The sequence below is a fragment of the Nematolebias whitei genome, chromosome 5, assembly GCF_014905685.2.
Source record: "Nematolebias whitei isolate Nwh7 chromosome 5, NemWhi1, whole genome shotgun sequence".
NCBI lineage: Eukaryota > Metazoa > Chordata > Actinopteri > Cyprinodontiformes > Rivulidae > Nematolebias > Nematolebias whitei.
Genome location: NC_056502.1, coordinates 47,200,804 through 47,224,130, shown reverse-complemented (window position 1 = coordinate 47,224,130; position 23,327 = coordinate 47,200,804). Strand labels below are relative to the sequence as shown.

Sequence of the window (23,327 nt, the reverse complement as noted above, 5' to 3'; positions counted from 1 at the left end):
TTTTATCTACAATCAAGGAAGTCATCGGCAGCAAATTTGGACCCGATCATGCTGCTTGCCTTTATGATGGCTTGGTTTGTGTCTCGTGTACCCAGACTCAAATGCTTTGGGCTGAATGGATCAGATCTTGGGGATTTTACTCAGTCACGTTCCATCGGTGTGGCCATGTTATTTTGGATATTTCGGAACCGTGTTGACCAACACAGACTCAAGGTAGATGTCATTTAATCCAGCCTGTCCCCAAAACAACTGTGTGTTTATCTAAGTTGGCTCCCCTTGGCTGGCCTTGAAGGCCACCTTATCTGAATTTGCCTAGAGAAAATGTGATCTGACGCTCACCACCCTCTCCCTGAGGAATTTCCAACTGATAACCAGATGAACCAGCTGAATAAACTTTGTGTCATCATTTCAGGACTCTTGGATTCTCATAGAGGTTATTCTTGGCCATTCCTCGACATACTTCGAGAATGTTTATGGATCTCACCGGAGGACACTGACTGATTACAGTGACCTCGAGAGCATCTATAAACGTTGTTGACCGCTCTTGTCTCTGATTGCAGAATGTCTACGTAAATATGTGCTTGTTTGTGTGTGTTGGGTGTTTTTATAATATTAGAGGCTTTTTTTTCACAAGCAAGAAAAAAAAAGTCCGATAGGGATTTTTGTTTGCTACATGTGTCCAGTTAACCACTGTTTTTTGTCTGTCCAAACAGGTCTCACTTGTAAATGAGTCTTCGAGGCTCAATGTGATTTATCTGTTTAAATAAAGGTTGAATGAATTTTGCATTTGATAACCTTCCACAAACCTGTGTAGAATGTGTTAAATCAGCATAAATATGGTTTAATATGTGCTGAGATGTTATTTTTTTTAAAACAAAGTAGCCCCATCCGCTACTTTTGTTGGGAGCTGTAGCATTAAATATTGTATACAGACTGTTCTGCCTTGCCATATATGTCCTGTGATCATTTCTTCCCATTCTAAAACATGCTACGAGATAAAGATGTTATGAGGTTCCACCTTGATTAGTTTAAAAATATATTGTCTTTGGGTGTATTTTTTTCATAGTTTTAAGGGTTTGAAGTAAAGCTGTCATTTGTAACCTGAGCCCTAAGCCTGGCCCCACCCGACCCGAATTCAGGGCGGGCCGGGTCATGATAATGTCGATAATGTCCTGGATGGGCGGGCCAGGTCGGTGTCGGGCTTTTCATTGGGTCAGGATCAGCCGCGATCCAATTATATGATAACATGGCCTGCCATACCTCCACCAGCTGCACGCGGCCATTTCACTGCGAGCTGACCGGCCTTGAAAGGGGCAAAAAGTTCAGTTCAGCTTCAGATGGGACTGTACTGCCAGGAAGCGATCCATCGCCAAAATGGACGTTCATTCAGCTGCTGCACTCAGAGGACGCGCACAGCCGACAACCAAACACGTGAGATCATAAAGCAGACATGTCCGAGCAGGGTCCGTGAATAAATCAGAATGAAGGCAGAAACAGGATTTAAATGCTCTTTTACAGCCATGAAAGGACAAACATCCTCTCAGCTCCGATGCTTTCATTCAGTTGCATGCGCGCGGCTGACTATACCCAAACAGGTGTCAGAGCTGTCCGTGTTTGAATAAATCAGAATGAAGGCAAAATCAGGGATTAAATGCTCTTTTACGGCCATGAAAGGACAAACACCACCTCAGCTCCAAATCTTCTGCCCTTTAATTCAGCCGCGCGTCCCTGACCATTAATAACTAATAAAAAAATGTTGTTTTTTTTCGAGTTCACATCTGTAATTACTGTTAATTCGTCAGGTCGGGTTTGGAAATGATGACTGTGGGCTGAGGCCGGGTCGGATTTTTTTGGTCCCGAATGCAACTCTAGGTTGCAAATGATTTCTATTCTTATTTAAATGCTTATGTACTTTTGTTTACCTCCCAGACTCGTATGTGTCCATCAGTACCTCCTGTCAGCAGGATTTTCATGTCAGGACTGAATCGGACGACTTTCTGGAGCGGATCCTGTGTGTTTAGGTCAGACTGCACTTCAGCTAAACCAGTCACTGTGATGTGAGCTGTGTCGTCCTTCATATCTGATGTGTCTCCAGGTGCAGCAGCTTTATTTGGTTCAATATCTTCTGTTTTCCCAGCTCGTCTCCTGGCATTTCCTCTCTGTGTGCTGTTACCTGCTGCAGAAAAAACAAAAAACACTTGTTTTATCACAGCGCCCCCCCCCCCCCCCCCCCAAACACAAAAAAAAAAAAAAAACAGTGGAAACACAGGTTTAGATACAGCAGCAGTACAGTGTGTGCAAAGCAATCAGGCAGTTGTAGAACACTTTGTGTAAAATCAGACAAAAATCCACCTAAAGATCTTTGTACAGATGTTCTTACATTACAAATTACAAATAACTTCCTCATGACTGCTGAGACCTGACTACTTTCCACTTACATTCACCTCAGTTTGACCCAATTTCCTATACCATCCTCATTGACAAACTAGTCTTCATAGAAATATCTGACACACCACAATTTAAGTCTTTATCTCTCCGGCTGTGCCCACTCTATTCCACTCAAAACATTGTCATCCCAACATTTCCCTCTTTCCTCTGGTTTACCCCAAGGCACTGTCTTTGGACCTATCCTATTTATCAGATACATCCTTCCCCTCGGTTACATATTCAGTAAAACTAACATTTAGTTTAATCATTTTGCAGATGAGACCCAGCTCTACCTTTCTACTAAACCCAGTTCATCTCCTCCCCACCTACAGGAAATCAGGTCCGGGTTCTCCAAGAACTTTATCAAACTTAACAGTGACAAAATCGAAATGCTACTTGTTGGTACCAAACCCACCCTTTTCAAAATTTAACAATTTTATTCACATTGACTACTCCTTAGTCTCTCCATCTCCCCAGGTTAATAGTCCAAGTTTGACATAAACATTAAACATTTGAAGCTCTCGACCTTGACCTCTCTAAGTGACTTTAAGAATCTGTTGGACTCCTGGCAGGGACCAATGCAGACATGTTCCTGTTTTTAGTTTTCTACATTTGTTTTAGAACCTAGCTGTCTTTAATGGATGGTAATGTACCACAGAGCTTTAAAGTTGCAGTAATTAAACCTTTACTTAAGAAGTCTGATCTTGATTCAGAAACTTTGGCCAACTAAAGACCTACAGGTCCTTCTCAAAAAATTAGCATATTGTGATAAAGGTCATTATTTTCCATAATGTAATGATAAAAATGAAACTTTCATATATTTCAGATTCATTGCACACCAACTTAAATATTTCAGGTCTTTAATTGTTTTAATACTGATGATTATGGCATACAGCTCATGAAAACCCAAAATGCCTGTCCCAAAAAATTAGCATATTTCATCCCACCAATGAAAGACAAGTGTTTTTAATACAAAAAACGCCAACCTTCAAATAATCATGTTCAGTTATGCACTCAATACTTGGTCGGGAATCCTTTTGCATGAATGACTGCTTCAATGCGGCGTGGCATGGAGGCAATCAGCCTGTGGCACTGCTGAGGTGTTATGGAGGCCCAGGATGCTTCGATAGCGGCCTTAAGCTCATCCAGAGTGTTGGGTCTTGCGTCTCTCAACTTTCTCTTCACAATATCCCACAGGTTCTCTATGGGGTTCAGGTCAGGAGAGTTGGCAGGCCAATTGAGCACAGTAATACCATGGTCAGTAAACCATTTACCAGTGGTTTTGGCACTGTGAGCAGGTGCCAGGTCGTGCTGAAAAATAAAATCTTCATCTCCATAAAGCTTTTCAGCAGATGGAAGCATGAAGTGCTCCAAAATCTCGTGATAGCTAGCTGCATTGACCCTGCCCTTGATAAAACACAGTGGACCAACACCAGCAGCTGACATGGCACCCCAGACCATCACTGACTGTGGGTGCTTCATACTGGACTTCTGGCATTTTGGCATTTCCTTCTCCCCAGTCTTCCTCCAGACTCTGGCACCTTGATTTCCGAATGACATTCAAAATTTGCTTTCATCCGAAAAAAGTACTTTGGACCACTGAGCAACAGTCCAGTGTTGCTTCTCTGTAGCCCAGGTCAGGCGCTTCTGCCGCTGCTTCTGGTTCAAAAGTGGCTTGACCTGGGGAATGCGGCACCTGTAGCCCATTTCCTGCACACGCCTGTGCACGGTGGCTCTGGATGTTTCTACTCCAGACTCAGTCCACTGCTTCCGCAGGTCCCCCAAGGTCTGGAATCGGCCCTTCTCCACAATCCTCCTCAGGGTCCGGTCACCTCTTCTCGTCGTGCAGCGTTTTCTCCCACACTTTTCCCTTCCCACAGACTTCCCACTGAGGTACCTTGATACAGCACTCTGGGAACAGCCTATTCATTCAGCAATTTCTTTCTGTGTCTTACCCTCTTGCTTGAGGGTGTCAATGATGGCCTTCTGGACAGCAGTCAGGTCGGCAGTCTTACCCATGATTGCGGTTTTGAGTAATGTACAAGGCTGGGAGTTTTTAAAAGCCTCAGGAATCTTTTGCAGGTGTTTAGAGTTACGTCGTTGATTCAGATGGTTAGGTTAATAGCTTGTTTAGAGAACCTTTTCATGATATGCTAATTTTTTGGGACAGGCATTTTGGGTTTTCATGAGCTGTATGCCATAATCATCAGTATTAAAACAATTAAAGACCTGAAATATTTCAGTTGGTGTGCAATGAATCTGAAATATATGAAAGTTTCATTTTTATCATTACATTATGGTAAATAATGACCTTTATCACAATATGTTATTTTTTTGAGAAGGACCTGTATATGTATGTATATGTATGTATATATATGTATATGTATGTATATATATGTGTATGTATGTATGTATATGTATATGTATGTATGTATATGTATATGTATGTATATATATGTATATGTATGTATATATATGTATATGTATGTATGTATATATATGTGAGCTCACTTTTGAGCTCACACCTGCCTGCATGCAGTCGCAGTGTGAGATATTTATTATCAGTCACAAGTTCATGACTGCTGTGGGCCCCACACAGCGCACACACAGCCGGTGGGCGCGGACTAAAGTTTTCAGTGCTGTGCTGCACGCGAAAGGATAAACCCACTAGCGATAGCCTTAAAGGGCTGCGCCTATACTCATAGAATCTGGCGTTACAGTACGTAACCAACGATATCTTTAGTAGTGGCAAAAAACTAAAGTATGCCCAAATACTGATGGCCTATTCTTGTCAGTCTAAATAATTGGGTTTATTTGATGAAGGAAAAGATTACCTGTCCTTGAACCTAAACAATCCACTGGGATAAGTGGGTACAATATGTGAAACTCAAAGACAGGTTTTCTGGGAATATGCAACTTAAGGAAATGACGCCTGATATTTTGGTGTGTTATTGATTTTTAGTTATATGTAGTAGTCATAGGCGTCGCAACCATTATATGTGAAGGACACGTGTCTCCCCCCCCCCCCCCCCCCATCCAAAACTGTTCAATTGAACCCCCCCTCCCCCCCCCCCCACACACACACACACACACACATTTACCATTAGTTCAGCCGGTGCCATTTCCCCTCGTGAATAAATCCATTCCACTTTATTAATAGGAGAATACTCAAACCACTAAAAATCCACTCCAGGTTTTCCTGGTTACCTACATCTCTCCAGCAGCCTGCAGTTTCTCCTCTTTGTCTCCTGCCTCGGCTGAGAACACTAACAGGTGGAAAATGGGGAGACATCTGTGTTGCTTGCTTGCCATCTTTTAGCTATGCTTAGTGCGGGCAGTTATTGACCGAGAGGATTGATCATAAACATATATTCCTATTAGGATGCTTGAGAGAAGTGGAGTGCTACGTCTGTAGTATCTTAACTTAGCAGTAACCGTGACGCTGTAAGACGCTGCAGGTGTAAGAGACGCTGTGTGTTAAGGTGCATTAACGTTGAAATGTATTTAAAACCCCACACTTTATTGTCCTCAAACTTCATGAGTAACATCCTTTAGATGAGTAGTGTTGAACACAAGTAAAAAAAGTCTAGTGGTGATGTTTTTTTATTTTTCTATAAATTCAATTCGATGCAATTCAATTCAAACATACTTTATTAATCCCAAAGGGAAATTATTTGTTGTTGTAACTCGTTATCCTCATTTCATTAAGAGATGCTATAGATACTGATGGCTGTAGGCAGGAAGGATCTCTTGTTAAGGTCCATTCCACAGTGGATCCTAAGAAACTGGCTGCAGATGCCGTCCGATCCGTTCACCCAGACTCGACTGGCCTCTCGGTTCACCCGGGCTGTAGGACCACCTGAATGCTGGGCAGAACTCCTCCCAGAGCGATGGCCACTCCTCCCAGCAGTCTGCTGAGCTCCTCATCGCTGCGGACAGCCAACTGTAGGTGCCGAGGGACGATCCTGTCCTTCCACTGTCACGAGCCGTGTTTCCTGTTAGTTCCAGGATCTCAGTGGTCAGGCACTCAAGCACAGTTGGCAGGTAGATGAGAATACGTACACAGAACATCCCTTCAACTCATTTGAGATTTGGGGCTGTAGTTGAGATATTATTTGAGCTTTTGAGATGTTAGTCAGCTGTTTCTGGTTGTAGAAACTGCCTCGTTGCCATGGTTACGCATCATAACAAATGTCCAAAACTAAAAAAGTTTCAGTAAAAATCCTTCCAGCTGCACAGCATCTGATACCAGAGGAAACAATCATCCAAGAAATGTGATTTACATCCAGAAAAAGAGGAATTAAAGTTTCCAAAAGCAAAATCTCAGAATGAAAGTAACAGAACTGCTCCAACATGCAGCCACCTTGAGCGGCGCAATTCTAGAACTTTGTTTATATATATATATATATATATATATATATATATATATATATATATATGTTTACAAACACCGATCTGAGTCTGTGTGTTAAAGTGCATTAAAATTGACGTCTTTAAAACCCACATCTGAATAAACGCGGTGAGAAACATGCTTTAAATGTGTGGATTTAATGTAAGGAAATCTAGGTGAAATATTGCTTTTTTTGTTCACTAGTGTACACTTTTTTGCACACTGGTGCGCACACGCACACACACACATCAGTGTGCCCCCCCCAGATTACAGATGCTTCTGATGCCCTTGGTAGTAGTAGTATGATTTTTGTTTCATATTTTCTAAAGTTATATGGAATATGTTTCTATATGAATATTAATGCAGTTGTATGACAACTAAACTGCAATATTTTAAAGATTTAAACTAATTAAATAGGAGTAATTGTTGTTTGTCAGTACATTTGGAGATGTTATTAAAATACTCTAATTACAGTATATGTTTTTTTAGTTAAATGTATTTTAAAATATCTTCAAAACTCTGCTGCTGAATTTCAGGCCTTTCTGTATAATATGTGTTATGCTTTATTTATTTTTTTCAGTTTCCATCCCTCAAGAAAAAGTTTGACTTCAAAGCACATGAAGGTGAAATCGAAGACTTGGATATGAGTGCAGGAAACAAGGTGAGTCCCTGACCCCAGACAACCCCTTTTTGTCTGAATGTTTATTATTTACAGGTTTAAGTAACTGTCAATATGTTGGGCTTTCATGCAGCACCTTGTGACCGTTGGTCGGGACTTTACCTGCAACGTTTGGACTGGTAACCAGCTAACAACAAAACTGAACTGGCTTGAAACTATGCCTCAAATTGCTGAAAAGTCTTATCGATATCTGGCTTGCAGGTAAATAAAAAGGAAAAAGTTGGCTCGTCACTTTCTTTGTCTGTAGATAAAAACTGCAAGATCATTTCAGCTTTTCCTGGTTGAGAACCATGGCTTAGGACTCGAAGCTGGCTTTCAACCCAGATGTTTCAAACACAAAAGTAAACTGCTCAAATGTAAACAGACGTAGACGTAGTCACACTACCATGACACTAGGCGTGTGAATCTCTCAGTATCTTTCGATTCTAATCGAATTTTTGGTGTCACGATGCGATTCAAAATTGATTTTTCGATTCAGAAGCAATTTTCGATTCACAAACGATTTTTCTATTGAAATGGTCATACATTTTGTTTCAATTGTGTAACTGACAAGCTGAAATGAAAAAACAACAATGTAAACAAATAGAACATTTATTTAAAACAATCATTTTAGGTTCCTTAGCATATCAAATATTTTTGAGTCATTTTATATTTATACCAAAAATAAGACAAACTATAGGAGTGCATAAAATTCTGTAACTTAAATTACCAGTATTAGGTTAGCTTAGCTGCATGAATTTTTCTTGAAAAAATAATAAAAAAAATAAAAATTTAGGAACAAATAATTCATCCATCCATCATCTTTACCCACTTCTTCCTTTATGGGTCATGGGGGTCACTGGTGTCCATATCCAGCCATCACTGTGTGAGAGGCGGGGACACCTGGACAGGTCTCCAGTCCATCACAGACAAATAATTCAAAATATATAAATAGAAAACAGACTTCAGCCTAGCATAGTGCATTAATCTTTAACTCAACATAAAATACAGACTTCACAGTTATTTTTAACCATATTGCACTAACATTTGTTATATTTTCAAAACTTAACCTAATATGAAATATACAGACTTCACAGTTTTAACCATATTGATTCATATTTAGTAAATATTTAGCAAAATTTCAAAACCTGTGGAAACCTGCACAAAAATTTCTGAACTGTAATAATTTAAAAACCATAAATTGTATCATTTAGAACTGGCTCCAGGTGATGTCTCATCTGGCCTCTTCAACCTGTTAAAAGACAAATTACTTTAAGTTTGTTGTACAACTTCTCTAGATAAGTTTTAGTATAAAATGAGAAAAACAGTTATCTTTGAGCTGCAGCTGCATCAGAGCTTCTCCCATTTGTTGTTTCATGGTGAAGATGCGGTGCTGCTTTATTGCAAAAAAAAAAAAAAAAAGCTACGTGAATGTATAACGTGCATTGGATCCAGCGTATTAAAAATAAAACTAAACCCCTCACCTTCCACTGAGCTGTTTGCTCGAAAATCCTTTGTGATGTAGCAGGAGAAGGAGAGGGAAATCTTTACAGCCTTTGGGGAATCAGCTGGAAGTTTGTTGCAGAGTTCGCTGGTTGGCTGCTTCGCTTTCATCTTTCACGCATTTTGTCATATCTCCAAAATACTGTCCCGCAATTTTATTTTACACTTCTTGCAAACAACCATGCTCTTGTTAAGCTCGGTCTTCCCCCGGAACATTGTAGGATCTGAAATTATGTTTAAAGACGAAGAAGTGGGTTGATTGAATCGCGCTGTCCACCATGCTAGCAGGCGCCATTCAGAAAGGAGCTGGCTAACTTTTTTTTTTTTTTTTTAGGAGCTGGCTAACTAGCTTGCTGTACGGTGGCCTACACGGCCAAAATTCTGCGGCAGCTGAGCGGGGAGTAAGAATTTAAAACGCATTTTAAAATCGATTTATGGGCCTTTCAAAACGATTCATAATCGCCAGGACTTAGAATCTAGATTCTTTAAAAAACTCAATTTTTTTTTCTGCACCCCTACATGACACCTAAGTAACTCTGTAAGGGTAAAGATCTAGTCCACTGTTTCTTGACCCAGACAAAATTTTCTCTCTTCCTTCTGAATCTGATGTTTGACAGTCAGTCAAAGAAACAGCCAGGAGTAAACTTTCCCAGGGAGTCTGAGAATTGTGATTTGTCGATAGGTAAAACATCCTCTTCTGTCCTGATGCATGCTCAATAATCCAGGTAAAAGAAAATCTAAAAAAAGTTAAGTCAGGTCCTGTGGACGGTTTCAAAAAACTCTTCAGTCCATCTTTTCTTAAAAAATGGGAAGTAGCACACCTGTCTGCTACTCTGCAGGCATTGTCCTGGTCTCCCATGTGACAGTGAAGAGACGTGTCAAACATGACAACCCCACAACTTCCAAATAGGAATGTGCGATATATACTGTACACGGTAGAAACGATAGACATGTAGCCTACGATAGAGATCTGTATTCTACTAGCTAACTGCAGTAATGCTGTGTCTGATGTAAAATCAGAGTTGTCAGATTTAATTGTTACTTTTTTTAGTTGAAAACTGTGCGTAAGCGGTGGTAAAGTCATTTATTCGAGAGCTAAGTAGCGAAGCTACAATCTAACTACAGCTCGCTTGCCATAGTATTGCTGTATTTGGACACATGCGCAAAATGCTGTGTTCCGTCGAAAGTTTTTAGGGTTTTTTTTCTCTCGTCGAAAGTTAAAGTAAGCGTCGGTCAGCTTTAAGAGGAACCTGCTCTCTGATCTGTGAAAAGAACACTGTGTTGTGTGATTTTACTGCAAGACCCTCTGGTCAAAGCCACAGAGGAAACTGGTCGCCATTTTTTGTCAGCTCTCCTTAAAGTGGAAGGAGATGCCCACTAGAGGGTTGGAGGGTGAAGTGTTTTAAGTTTGCACTTGCTGCTCTGTTGCTGTTCATTTCTTAAGTGCGAAATCTGGAAACTGTTAAGAGTTAACAACATATTATTTTGTTTGAAACATATGGCTAAAACTACATTTGCCATCTTTTGCACTGTTTTGCACTACAAGAAAGAAGCCTAATACTTTATTTGTTTTTATTTAAAAACTCTCTGGACCTAGTGGTTTAATTTTCTTAATTGAGATTACTTTGTGGTACAGCAGTTTTCAAAATAAATTATGGCAACAGGACACCCTATGCTTTTTTTTCATTCCTATTGCAAGTTTTATACCAAAAACATTGTGATGTATATCATTATCGCCACCCTTCACAATACATATCGCAATATGAATTTTATGCCACATCACACATCCCTACTTCCAAAGCATCCTTCAGCATCTCAGAGTGAATCTCGTCCACCCCTGGCATCCTCAATTCAATTCAGTTTATTTATATAGTGCCAAATCACAACAAAGTTGTCTCTGGGCATTGAACAGGAACATTCACATACATAGAAAAGCCAGTTAGTAAAGTTCTCTATCTAAGGAAGTCAGCAGACAAGTTGAATCTTGGCTTCGTTGCAGTCTCCCATCCTGAGCAAGCACAATGGCAACAGTGGAAAGGAAAAACTCCCTTTTAACAGGAAGAAACCTCCAGCAGAACCAGGCTCAGGACAAGCGGCCATCTGCTTTGACCGGCTGGGTTGAGAGGACAGAAAGGAGAGACAAACACAGAATGGCAGGTCCAGGTGTACCTGAAAGACAAAAACACATGTCAAGGATAGAAAAAATAACACAAATAGAAAACAAGTTCAGCAGAGTAAGTAAAGACAGTAACAGAGTGAAGAAATGTGGTCAGTTTGTCCTCCAACAGTCTAAGCCTATAGCAGCATAACTAAGGAATAGCTCAGGAAATTCAAGCCAAACTTAACTATAGGATTTATCAAAAAGGAGAGTCTTAAGCCCAGTCTTAAAATTGGACAGTTTTCTGACAGATGATTTTACCTTTTACCTGTGACATTTGCTTTCTCCTGAGTCCTCACACTCTGCCTTCTCAAAGGTGGACATAACTGCTCAAAATGTGCATTCCACTATTGGACTGTATCTTCAGTCAGGGTCAACAGTTTCACACTTCAGCCAAGTGTGGCTTGGACCGGGGCCTGTTTTTCTTTTCTGTCTCACTCTCAACATGAATCATGCTCTATAATCCAGGTAGAAAAATCCAACAAATTTAGTCAGGTCACCTGGACGAGTGTTTTGTTGAAACGTTTCGTCTTTCATCCAAAATACTTCATCAGTCCAAGGAGCTACAACAGACTCAGTCTTATAAATAGCACCTTCATAGTGTGCCAACCAGTTTGATGGTGCTAAGATGGTGGGGGAGAGGGTGGACTCCAGAGAAACGGGTATTTTCAATTTATTGAATTTTGTGAAACGTAGACAGGATGCTTCACGATGAGGCACACATGACCCTGTTCCAACTTTTCTGAGACATGTTGTTGCTGTGAAATTCAAAAGAAGGGTGGGACATCCCCACCCCCCCAAAAATGGGAAAAGATGTTAGTTAACTAATTAACGTTTGATTTGTTTACTGTGTTTTACAGTGAATACAGTGTTGGTTTACAAGATTTGCAAATCATTGCATTCTGTTCTTGTTTACATTTTACTCGATGTCCCAACTTTTTGGCATTGGGGATGTACATCTCGTGAAGCCCAGATGGCAGAGAGTCCTACTGGTTTGAACTGGTCTGGGTAATAAGAATTGTCGTATGTTGTAGGACCTGTGTCTCAGACTTCCAGCACTTGTTGGACTCACAGATATGTAGCAGATCCAAGACTTAGTTTGTTTCTTTGTGTGCATGGAATGGTGTTAGCTTGTCCAGTTGGATTACTAGTTCAGAGCTGTCGCTATGGAGACAAGTTTCAGTCAAAACACACTCTGTTTTTGTTCTGTGTGCAACAGCAGCAATATATCATCCATCTTGTCATCCAAACGATGGATATTTGAGCGGAAAAGGTGATTGTAAATTGGCTGGTTGGATGGTTGGTTGGATGGATGGATGGATGGAATTGAACAAAGTTGTACTTTGTGGGTCCTAAGTAGTCTGAGCCCAGCGACTGACACACAACTCATGCTGTGCATCTTTCTCCAGTCAGCAGACCTTCACCTCAGAATGTTCTCCATAACAGAAAGTCCTAGTAAAGTGCTGTTTTCATGTTCTCTCAGTGCACATGTGGGTTTTTCTTCAGATACTCCGGTTTCCTCCCACAAGCGTAAAATTTGCACATTTAGGTTAACTGGTAACTCTAAATTGTCCCTAAGGCCCTATTTACACAGACACGGTGGGGGGAAACGTAGGTTTTTTTGTATGTTAATTAGAGGAAAAGATCCGCGTTGGCACGGTCGGATTTTGTGTTTACATGCATCCGGAGGAATCCCGCCCCTCTGAATCCACTGCAGTTACCATGCCGGGTCATTAGATGGCGCTGTGAATTTTGTACCTTTACCTAATGTGCATGCGTGCTGCCTCAGCACGCTCCTTTCCTCTGGGCTAAAAGCTCAGCTAACAACAACTTAACAAGTTAAAGCTGTATTTTGAATAAGTCGACAGATTTTACGCCAAGTGGGACTGCTTCATCTAACAGCTCCACACCGGTCATTGAGTGGACCAGAACCGAGTCGACGATGTCGGACTTTACTCCGTGATAAATAGTAGCTGATTTACAGCAGATAAATCAACGTTCTTAAAAATGTTTGCTTGTGTTTACTTCGATCACACAGCAACCAACTGAGTTTTTATTTTTATTTTTCCTGAAAAGAAGAAGCTGTGCTTCCACCAGGTGGACCGGTTCTGAACGAGGCTCGGCCCAGGTGCAGTGCAGGAGGACGTGGAAAAGAGAGAGATGTTGGATGAACTATTTATTTAAAATTCTCCTCAGTTCTTTTATTCAATCCATTCAATATTTTAAGCTGCATTAATCAAAGTAGTGGCAGCCTGAACGAGCCAGATGGATAGCGTGGGACATCCAGGATGAAAACCGAGCAGAGTCCAGTTCATTAATGCAGTTTACAGTTAACTTGTTTTAATAGTGTGTTCAGTTTAATTATCAGTGTTTGTGTGACATACAGTTTGTGGTGTTGAATAAATAAATAAATAAAAATTAAACCTGATGTCTTCATTTTCAACTTTAGTAACTGCAATATGTTTAGCATCATTTTAAATTTGAATTACATAATGACCAGATAGCTTCATTTAGCTCAGAGAGCTTCATTGTATCTCTCACACTAACATAAATACTGTTTATTATTATTAAACTGTTATTATTTAGCACATTTAGTATGTTATAGTGTAGCGTGACATGAGCGCGTGCTTCATTCTATAAACAGCGGCATTAGAACTGGATCAGACTGTGTCTCTTCCAACACAGATGTCTGTCACAGCACCTGGAATCTGACGTAGATTAACGAGATAAAAAGTATATTCTATCAATCGTAGTTCAAAAAGCACTGTATCCACCGCCATGTTGATAGAAATATGTTGTCTGTTAGCGCGTGCGTGTGCGCATGTGGTTTAACACAAAGCCTCAGCATGAGATGTTTACATTATCAGCGGGCGGTCAGCAAAAAACCTCCACTCTGGAATAGGGCTGAGTACCGAACCGAGGTTCTTTTATGGCACCGACCGAACTGCACCGGTCGGTGTATGTATTGAAACGTCACTCTTCTTTCGGTGTCAAGTTTCGGTATTGGCTGTAACGTGTCACGTGGTTTCAGCATGCAGGCAGGTAAAACATCAGACATATAACAAACAGACTACACCCAGATTACATCCAGAGCTGTATAGAGCTGCCGTACCTAATCTATGTATACTGTAATGTATGTCTATGGTGCTGGTGACGCTCACAGACGGGTTCACGTGTACAGCACGTGTTGTCGAACGGCTTTGACAACACGCGCTGCAGAAAGTTGCTCCATGTTTTTCTGCGAGGAGAGAGGAGTTCAGCAGCCTCCCCTCTCCTCCTCTCAGCGTTAAAGTCAGCCTGTGAAAGCCTGAACGTCCTGATTCATTATCTCCACGACCGGACTCTTCATCAAAGAACTCCGAGGACGTCTCTTGTGTCTATGCTTCAGCTGGTGAGTTTACGTTTGTTAGCGTAACTGCAGCTTAACACGTACATCGCGGTGAAATAAACTATGATCCGTGTAACGCTAACTTTAAGATATAAGTGTGTAAATTTATTTTATCTACGTGGCTAGCTAAACTCAGAAGCTAACTAAAGATTGACTGTAACATAAATCTTAGCTTGTAAAACTGTTCATCCATCCAGTCAGCTGCTTAAACAGTTCACTGTTCATGTTAATGTTCTCCTCACAGGAACCTCTGACCCTGATGTGAGGAGGACAAAAGAAAAGCAAGGTGGGGGCCACAGGACAATCAAACTTTGTTGTTAAAAGTTTGCTGCTTTTTCTACAGTGGAGCTGCATGTAGGAGGTAAATTAAACTGTAAAGGATTTTGTTGACCTTTATCTCTCAGCCTAGATAATGTTTTTTGAGTAATAATGACACAACCATGTTATTGTTGATGTTTTGTTCTCATGTCAGTTAGGGAGATGATCAGAGCCCTAAACCCCAGAGAACCACAGAGAAGATTCAGACAGAAATACAGAGGTGCAGATGTCTGCATCATCCCAACCTCATTGAATCCTGTGACCTGCTGGTGGAATGTGAGGGACAATATGTCAGTGCTATCCAAGTGACAACCAGGTATCTGTGTGTGCAACAAGCATCATCTACAGCCTCAGAGTGAACATTTTCTACTGCTGGAGACACCATCAGCCAGGAGCAGGCTTGTTTGTGTCCAGAGAAAGCAAACATGTTGATTTTTCTGAAGAAAAACTGTTAAGTGAAAAGGTCCTCATTGTGTAGCAGTGAGCATTAGACACTGTCATGTCACTGGTTTGTAACTGGTCTTTTGACCTGGAAATTATTTGTTTGTTTTTACGTAAGAAAACTGCTTGGAATAGAAAAATACCAAAGTTAAAAAATAAAACTCACAATTTGTACTGTAATGTGTAATTTTATTCTTGTTAGAATTAATAGTAATTACAAAATTGGTACCGAATAAAGAACCGTCCAGGAACCGACACCGAAGTGAATGTACTGACACCGGTACCGATACTGATTTTTTTTTAGAAAGGTACCCAGCCCTACTCTGGAAGGTCAGTTCAGAAACCTCCGGATTCAAAGAGGGGGGCTACTGGTGTTATTTAAATGATCAGCAGAACCGCAGAGAGAAAGGTGCGGATTCACTCAAAATACGTGCCGTGTAAACGGCCCCTAAGTGTGAATGGAAGCGTCAATGGTTGTTTAGTGTGTTTCTAAATGTCCCTTTGTTGGACTTGTGACCTGTTGTTGAAAGGTACAAACACCTTTCTCTGGGTTGTTTGGATCTAGCCGGTATCATCAGGAGACTTCACCTTAGTTTAGGAGTTTTAATACATATATTTAATAATACCACAGTTAAAGAATTACAAAAACAAAGTACTGAAATGCATTTCAGGAGACAATAGAGGCGTACTTCACCTGAGAAGTTGCTCTGCTCAAGATTGTCTGATGCTACTTCCTGTTTTAGGATAATATAAGCTCTTCATGAACCCGCCTCCCTCCCAGAGGGGTATCTTCTCCTATTGGCTGACCACCTAGTCAATCTAAGGTTACCTTGGCAACCACACAGTCATATTTCTTATCTTTCAAGGAAAAACTAGTTTTAACTGGCTTTTGGTACCAGTCTCGAAAGTTACTTTTTTTTGTTCTCTGTCTACATTCGGCCCCTCCTTCCTGCTCAGTGCTGTATCTATGCAAACAAGTTTTCCACCTCTATGTGATGAAGTATAAGTGAACAGTTTATAACGCACACAAATAGATTTGATGTGAATAAAGTAAAAAATATAAAACTATGCAAAAAGTGAACACAGTGTATAAAATGTCCAGTGAATAACACACCCAGCCTGTCTACTCATCATTCCCACTCTTGGTCTCTTCAAAAGAGACCAATTTTCTAAATTCATCCATTACTGTTGTATGTCCCCCTTTTCAGCTAACTCAGTTCGAACAGGGTTCTGCAGCAGGGGCATCATGGTTCCTGGATCACTTCTATCAAAGTAAGGTTGTTAGGATGATGTGTGAATGTTGCTGAAAACCCCCTGGAGCGAACGGTTTGATCCTTATTTAGGAGGAAAAACAGTATCACCTCACGCCCCATGACGGTGACCTTAACGGTCCACTCAGCATCCTTCACAGTCTAACTCAAATGTAAATTAAATCCCGTCTAAACCCCTTAACAAAAAACATCCTACATGAACACAGACAATACTGCACATCCCCACTTACCAAAAAGTCCAGTCAGCCAACCATCCAGGGGTTGTTTTCACCTGGGTGTTCGTGCATTGTTTTAGACAAACCATTCAGACCTTCTATTGCCTGAGTAACGGATAGCATTATTCCAAACCTAGCACACATGCCCCCTTTTGTAATCATAAGGGAAGTGGGTGCAAATTGTTCAGCCAATTCTTCTACAGTAACTCGAGTCAAATTAATCAGTCGCAACACATTATAATGGATGTAATGAATTCTAAATTTTTATTAGGGATGATGGGAAGCTCTCAAATCTGGCAGCCACCCAATCAGCTAGATTATAACAATCTGGAACTCCCCTAGGGATTTCAATCACCTCCATATAAGTAGGACTGTTTACAGGCAGGTTAAATTTCAAATTTATGCTATGGTGCGCTAAAATGTGGCCACATCTCTCACTTGGGTGTACTGTTCAGTCCATGTGACAGATTGTGTGTTCAGAAAGTCTTTTAGGAGTAAGGGGCGCTACAGAGCTGGTGAGTGGCTGAGTGGAGTTTGCATTGTCCTGAAACGCACCAAACTGTTCACACAAGAAAACAACACCTCATTATCCCCACTAAAATCTCCAAAACCAGGGTCACTCTCCAGGGGTTTTGTAACAAACTCATGTTATTTGAAAATAGTAGACTATTTCAACTATAAGTTCTAGGCCTTTTAATAAAACTATCGTACTCTGTTCTCCTGAAATGACCAAATAAAAGACAACAACTAACATCAGTTTTCAACCCTTTCCCTCAGCATTTCAGCACTTTAAAGAGTTGGGAGGCCCTCCCAGGTGAGAGGTCTTTTGTTGCTCAGCGGTGATACAATTTGTACAAACCGGATTCCATAAAAATTGGGACACTAAACAAATTGTGAATAAAAACTGAATGCAATGATGTGGAGGTGCCAACATCTAATATTTTATTCAGAATAGAACACAAATCAGAGATCAAAAGTTTAAACTGAGAGAATGTATCATTTTAAGGGAAAAATCTGTTGTTCTATTTCATATAGGCTTCGCCCTTTAAGAGCTGTCGCTTAGTGGGTTTATCCCGTTATGCAGAGCATAAGCACTGAAAAAAATTAGTCCACGCCCACCTGCTGTGTGGGCCCCACCCGGTCCGTATAAATTACGTTAAGAGCGGGAAATCGGCTCTCATTTTTTCTTCAGCGAGCTAATATAGCACTGTCAGAAGAACAAAGAAGATAAATTGTGTATATGACCAACCTTTGTGAAGGATGCTTGGCCCGGCAGTCGACCTCCGGTCGTCCGGTGAGTTCTCCTCCCCGAGGAGAAGATGACAGCAGTCTTATTCCAAGGTAAGCGTCGGGGAACATTTTCCAGTGACAGGTCACTACACGCTGGACAACGCCATCTTGTGTTTTTTCCTCTTATCGCCGACCCTCGGGGCGAACCGGATGGTTCCTCCGGGGCAAGGTGTGCTCAGCTGCAGCCCCCGCTGCTCATTCCCTCCTGGGGAGCGTAGTGTAGGTGGAGGGGGGCTGAGTGAATGCTCACCCCATCCCACCTCGTTTCGCATCGGCGATCACACCGCTCCCGGCCGACAGCGCCCTCAGGGGTTGCCCGGCGGAACCCGGGAGGAGGCTGACATGAAGGGACCCCTTTTTTCTACGTCCCTCGCCTTTTCCCGCCAGTTCGGATGATCGGCGGAAAGGTTATTTTTCACCGACGTGTTTCCAGGCAGCCGCAGTTAGCAACAACGTGCGCTGCTAGCATATAGCATGTCCAAGGGACTGAAGGCCGCAGACCTGCCTTGGAGACAAAGAACTCCCTCTGTAAGGCAGCTGACGCTTTTCCTCGGTTCCCCCCCCCCTGGAGCCAAGCCTCGCGGAAGCTTCCGGAGCGAAGCTGCCCAGGTCGGAGCAGCGTCCCGTCCCTCCGGAGGAACCAGACGGCGACCAAGCTCTCCAATCGAGCCCACCGACGTGTTTTCAGGCAGCCGCAGTTAGCAACAACGTGCGCTGCTAGCATTTAGCATGTCGAAAAGGCTGGAGGCCTCAGACCTGCCGGAGGAGACAAAGAGCTCCCTGTGTAGATCGGCAGACGCCATCCTCAACATGTGCGCCGCTTCCACGGTTTGCCTGTCGAGGATTGCAGCGTGGATGACGGTAATCCAACGTTCCATCTGGCTCCGTCACTCTCCATTGCTGCCGGAAAAGCTGCACAAAGACCTGATGGAGGGCCCCATCTCATCGGACGCGCTGTTCGGAAGCACTGTGCGCCATCTCATCAAGCTGCGCGGCTCATCCCGTCCCCCAGCCCGCTGGAGAGATCGTCGAGAGCAGAGGCAGAAACATCGACGCTCCACGGCAGCAGCAGCTTCGTCTCGTCCAGCTCCACCACCAGCCCCGCCCGCCAGAGACCACCCCTCCTCAGTCCGGCAGCCTGCACTTCAGCGTTTTCCCCAGAGATCGCCTGCAGACGGCGCTCGGGGCAAACAAACCGCAGAGCTCACGAGGGAGAAGTTCTAAAAAATGACGGTCTGCGGAGGATGTGTGTATAAATGACACAGGAATTGAAATAAATGATTTTTCAAAGATCAAAATGCCTGTTTTTAGCCAGTCTGTAAGTTCGGATGAGCTCACAGCAGCTACACACACATCCTCCACACAGAGAGAGCCGGTGGCCTTAAATAAAGGTTTTTTAAACCCACCGCCGCTCCTTCACATGCCCAGACGCTCACGTGACACCACGGTAAGCGAAATAACTTGTTGTCAATCAGACCCGCACGATCACCACCCAAACGGTGTTAAACGCGCACCCGAGCGAGACAAGCAGCCTCCATCCAAACGGCACTGTGTCGATGATGCACGCACAGCTGCCCGGCGCTCACCGGCTCACATCGGGATAAATGTGGGACCGCAGGCCGGGTCCGGTGGAGGTCCCCGCTCTCAGCGAAAACAACACACGCCTCTCCTGAATGAACGCGAGCGGCCGTCATCCATCGCGTCTCAGCGATCGGCAGCTCACGGCGGCATAAGCGTGAGACAGCTGAATGAATCCAATGACGGGCCCCGCCCTCAGCGAGAGCGGCGCGCGTCCCTCCAGAGGAAACGTGCGCTCCCGCGAGGCTCACAACCTTCACTTCGACAGCACGGCGTTGATGACGTCACGCCCTCCACCTCTCAACGTTCGCACAGCGACGTTAAACATGCAGCCTCTCGACGTCATCAGCTGACACACGCCTCACCTCAGCGCACACCGCCCCGCCCGGACATGAAGGTTGGTCTGCGATCCAGACACAGCGCACGGGCGCGCGCAGAACAGCCCTTTCGAGGAAGCCTCGCCTTGGGTCACGCGGAAAACATTTCCGCGACGCATGACGGCGGTCGAGGCGGAGTTTTGGATGACATCCGTTCAAAACACGGCACATCATTTAAACGCACGTCCATTCCACGAACGTCACGCAGAGTGGTTAAAAACATGCTCACCGGACAGATGGATGGACAGAGTGTTATGCAAGGGTTACACGCTGCAGTTTGCAACCCGACCCCCTCCGTTCGGAGGAGTTATAGAAATGGTCCTGTCATCACCAGACCAAGTCTCAGCCTTAAATGCAGAAGTCCAAGAGCTTCTGATAAAAGGTGTAATCTCAAGAGTTCCCAACGAGGGGGAAAACACAGGGTTTTACTCACGCTACTTCCTGGTCCCCAAAGGACCGGAGGGATGAGACCGATTCTGGATCTGTCAGCTTTCAACAAAGCGATCATGAACAGACCTTTTCACATGTTGACGAACAGACAGCTGTTGGACAACATCCAAAAAAACGACTGGTTTGTCTCCATCGATTAAAAGATGCTTATTTTCACATACCAATCATCCCAAAACACAGAAAATTTCTGCGTTTCGCCTTTCAAGGGATGAAGTACCAGTACAACAGGCTGCCTTTCGGGTATTCCCTCGCGCCTCGTACGTTCTCAAAGTGTGTGGAGACAGCCCTGCATCCACTGCACAGAGCAGGGATGAGAGTTTTGTTTTACCTGGACGACCTGCTGCTCCTGTCTCACTCCAGACAGGAAGCATTGATACAGGCTCAGGTGTTGGCATCACACCTGTTTAAATCTGGGCTTCGCCATAAACTGGAAGAAGAGCTCGATTTTCCCGGCCCAGACAATTGTTTATCTGGGAGTGGAATTAAACTCAATTACCATGACGGCTCGCTTATCACAAACAAGAATCGACACTCTAAAAAACCAATTTCGCCACGTAAGACCTGGCAAAGTGGTAACAGCCATCTCCGTCATGAAGCTGTTGGGAATGATGTCATCAGCTCACACAGTGGTCCCGCTGGGTTTGTTACACATGAGACGCCTCCAGAGGTGGTTTACGCGTCTGCGTGTGGATCCAGTAAAACAAAAGAGACGGATGATCACTGTCCCTCCCTCCATGAGAGCAGACCTCCGACACTGGGGAAACACCCTGGTTCTGTCAGAGGGAGTCCCCGTCAGCAGACCCTCATCACACGTGTCAGTCTTCACGGACGCGTCGCTGTCAGGCTGGGGGGGGACATGCTTATCTCAAGCAGTAGGGGCGCTGTGGCCCCACCACACATCAGCCCACATCAATGTTTTTGGAGTGTCGCACAGTGCTGAACGTGATTCAGCATTTTGCTCCCGTGCTACAGAATCAACACATGTTGATTCACACAGACAACAGGGTGACTGCTGCGTACATAAACCGCCAGGGGGGTGTGTGTTCGGCCCAGATGTTACACATTGCGCGGAAGCTACTGTGTTGGGCTCACCAAAATCTGCTTTCCATCAGAGCGGTTTACATACCCGGCGTTCTGAACAGAGGAGCAGACGTGATGTCCAGGGGCGGCCCACGTCACGCGGACTGGACCCTCATCCAGACCTGATGTTTTCAGACGTGGCAGAAGTTTGGCAAAGCAGCTGTGGACCTGTTTGCGACGCGAGAGAACGCTCAGTGCCAATTATGGTTTTCCCTGAGCCCACGAGACAATCCACCGCTGGGGGTGGATGCATTTGCTCACAGCCCGTGGCCCAAAACGCTTCTGTACGCGTTCCCCCCTCCTCCTCTGATTTTACGGTTCCTGAACCGAGTTCAGGAGGAAGGACTGACAGCTCTCCTGATAGCTCCCGAGCGCGTGAACGCACCATGGTTCCCAGTCCTGCAGCGTCTGTTGTCAGGTCGCCCGTGGAAACTGCCATGGAGGGAAGATGCTCTCCTTCAAGCAGGAGGAGCGATCAGGAGTTACCCGGAAATAGGCCAGCACCTGTGGGTCTGGCCGCTGAGCGGTCCCGCTTAGAGAAGATGGGTCTCCCTCAGGATGTAGTGCGCACAATTCAAGATTCACGCGCTGCATCTACCACAGCCCTGTACACATCAAAGTGGACGGCTTTTCAGCGCTGGTGTACAGAGAAAGGTCTGGAGGCCACCTCATGTCCATTAGGTGGCGTGCTGTCCTTTCTTCAACAGCTGATGGATAGGAAGTTGGCTTTCAGCACGATTAAAACGTACGCTGCAGCCATCTCTTCCTGCCACGAAGGGTTCGGAGACAGAACAGTTTTTAATCACCCGCTGATGAAGCGGTTTCTAAAAGGTGTACAAAGACATAGGCCGGTTTCACGCCCACTCGTTCCACAGTGGGATTTAACGCTGGTCCTGCGAGCCCTGATCAAGGCTCCTTTTGAGCCTCTGGATCAAGTTTCACTTAAATTCTTGTCTCTTAAAACAGCCCTGCTGCTGGCTTTAACATCCGCTAAGAGGGTGAGTGATTTATCGGCCCTCTCTGCCGCTCCGTCATGTCTCAGAATCCAGGCTGACGGTAGTTCAGCTGATTTAAGACCAAACCCAGCCTTTATGCCTAAAAGCATCACGAGCTCTTTTAAATCGAGACAGATATCGTTGGAGGGATTCTTCCCTCCCCCCCCCACAGATCAGAAGAAGAAGCATCTTTTCATCTTCTCTGTCCGGTGCGGGCGTTATCGTGTTACATAGCGCGCACAGCTGCAATGCGTCAAACTCAACATCTGTTTGTGCATTATAGAGATGCATCCGCAGGCCGCCCGTTATCCACCCAGCGCTTGTCACACTGGCTGTGTGAGGCCATTTCTGAAGCCTACAGAGCATCAGATCTAGAGCCTCCTGTCAACCTTAAAGCACACTCAACCAGGGGTATCGCATCTTCGACTGCTCTGCATAATGGTATGTCAATGCAGGACATTTGCACTGCGGCTGCATGGTCAACACCCTGCTCATTTATTCGCTTTTACCTACGTGATGTAACGGCTCGTTCCATGACACATTCTGTCCTTAGTGCTCTAACAGAATGAATATTATTGTTCTCATGGAACTCTGTTTAAGCTCACTTCTGTCTGCATGCATTACAGTGTGAGATGTTGTTTTCAGCCACAAGTTGTGTCTGTGATTTTGGTTCTATTGTCACTAATCAGTTCATGACTATTGTTACCAATCAGTTCATTTGTTCAATAATCAGTTCATTGATATTAATCTGTTTATACTGTTCAATCATGAATCAGTTGCTTCATGCC

At 43.7% G+C, this 23,327-nt stretch overlaps 1 protein-coding gene across 1 annotated transcript in view; it reads left to right on the top strand.

Annotated features, from left to right (window-relative positions):
* Window positions 1–7,385: 7,385 nt before the first annotated feature.
* The window catches only part of preb (prolactin regulatory element binding), a gene marked incomplete at its 5' end in the record, with an annotated part of 45,312 nt that continues 29,370 nt past the window's right edge, over window positions 7,386–23,327 (top strand). Inside the window, 2 exons of the mRNA XM_037677198.1 lie at window positions 7,386–7,478; window positions 7,570–7,697. Of these exons, the coding sequence (XP_037533126.1) occupies window positions 7,386–7,478; window positions 7,570–7,697 (221 nt within the window). The remainder of the gene's footprint in view (window positions 7,479–7,569; window positions 7,698–23,327) is intronic.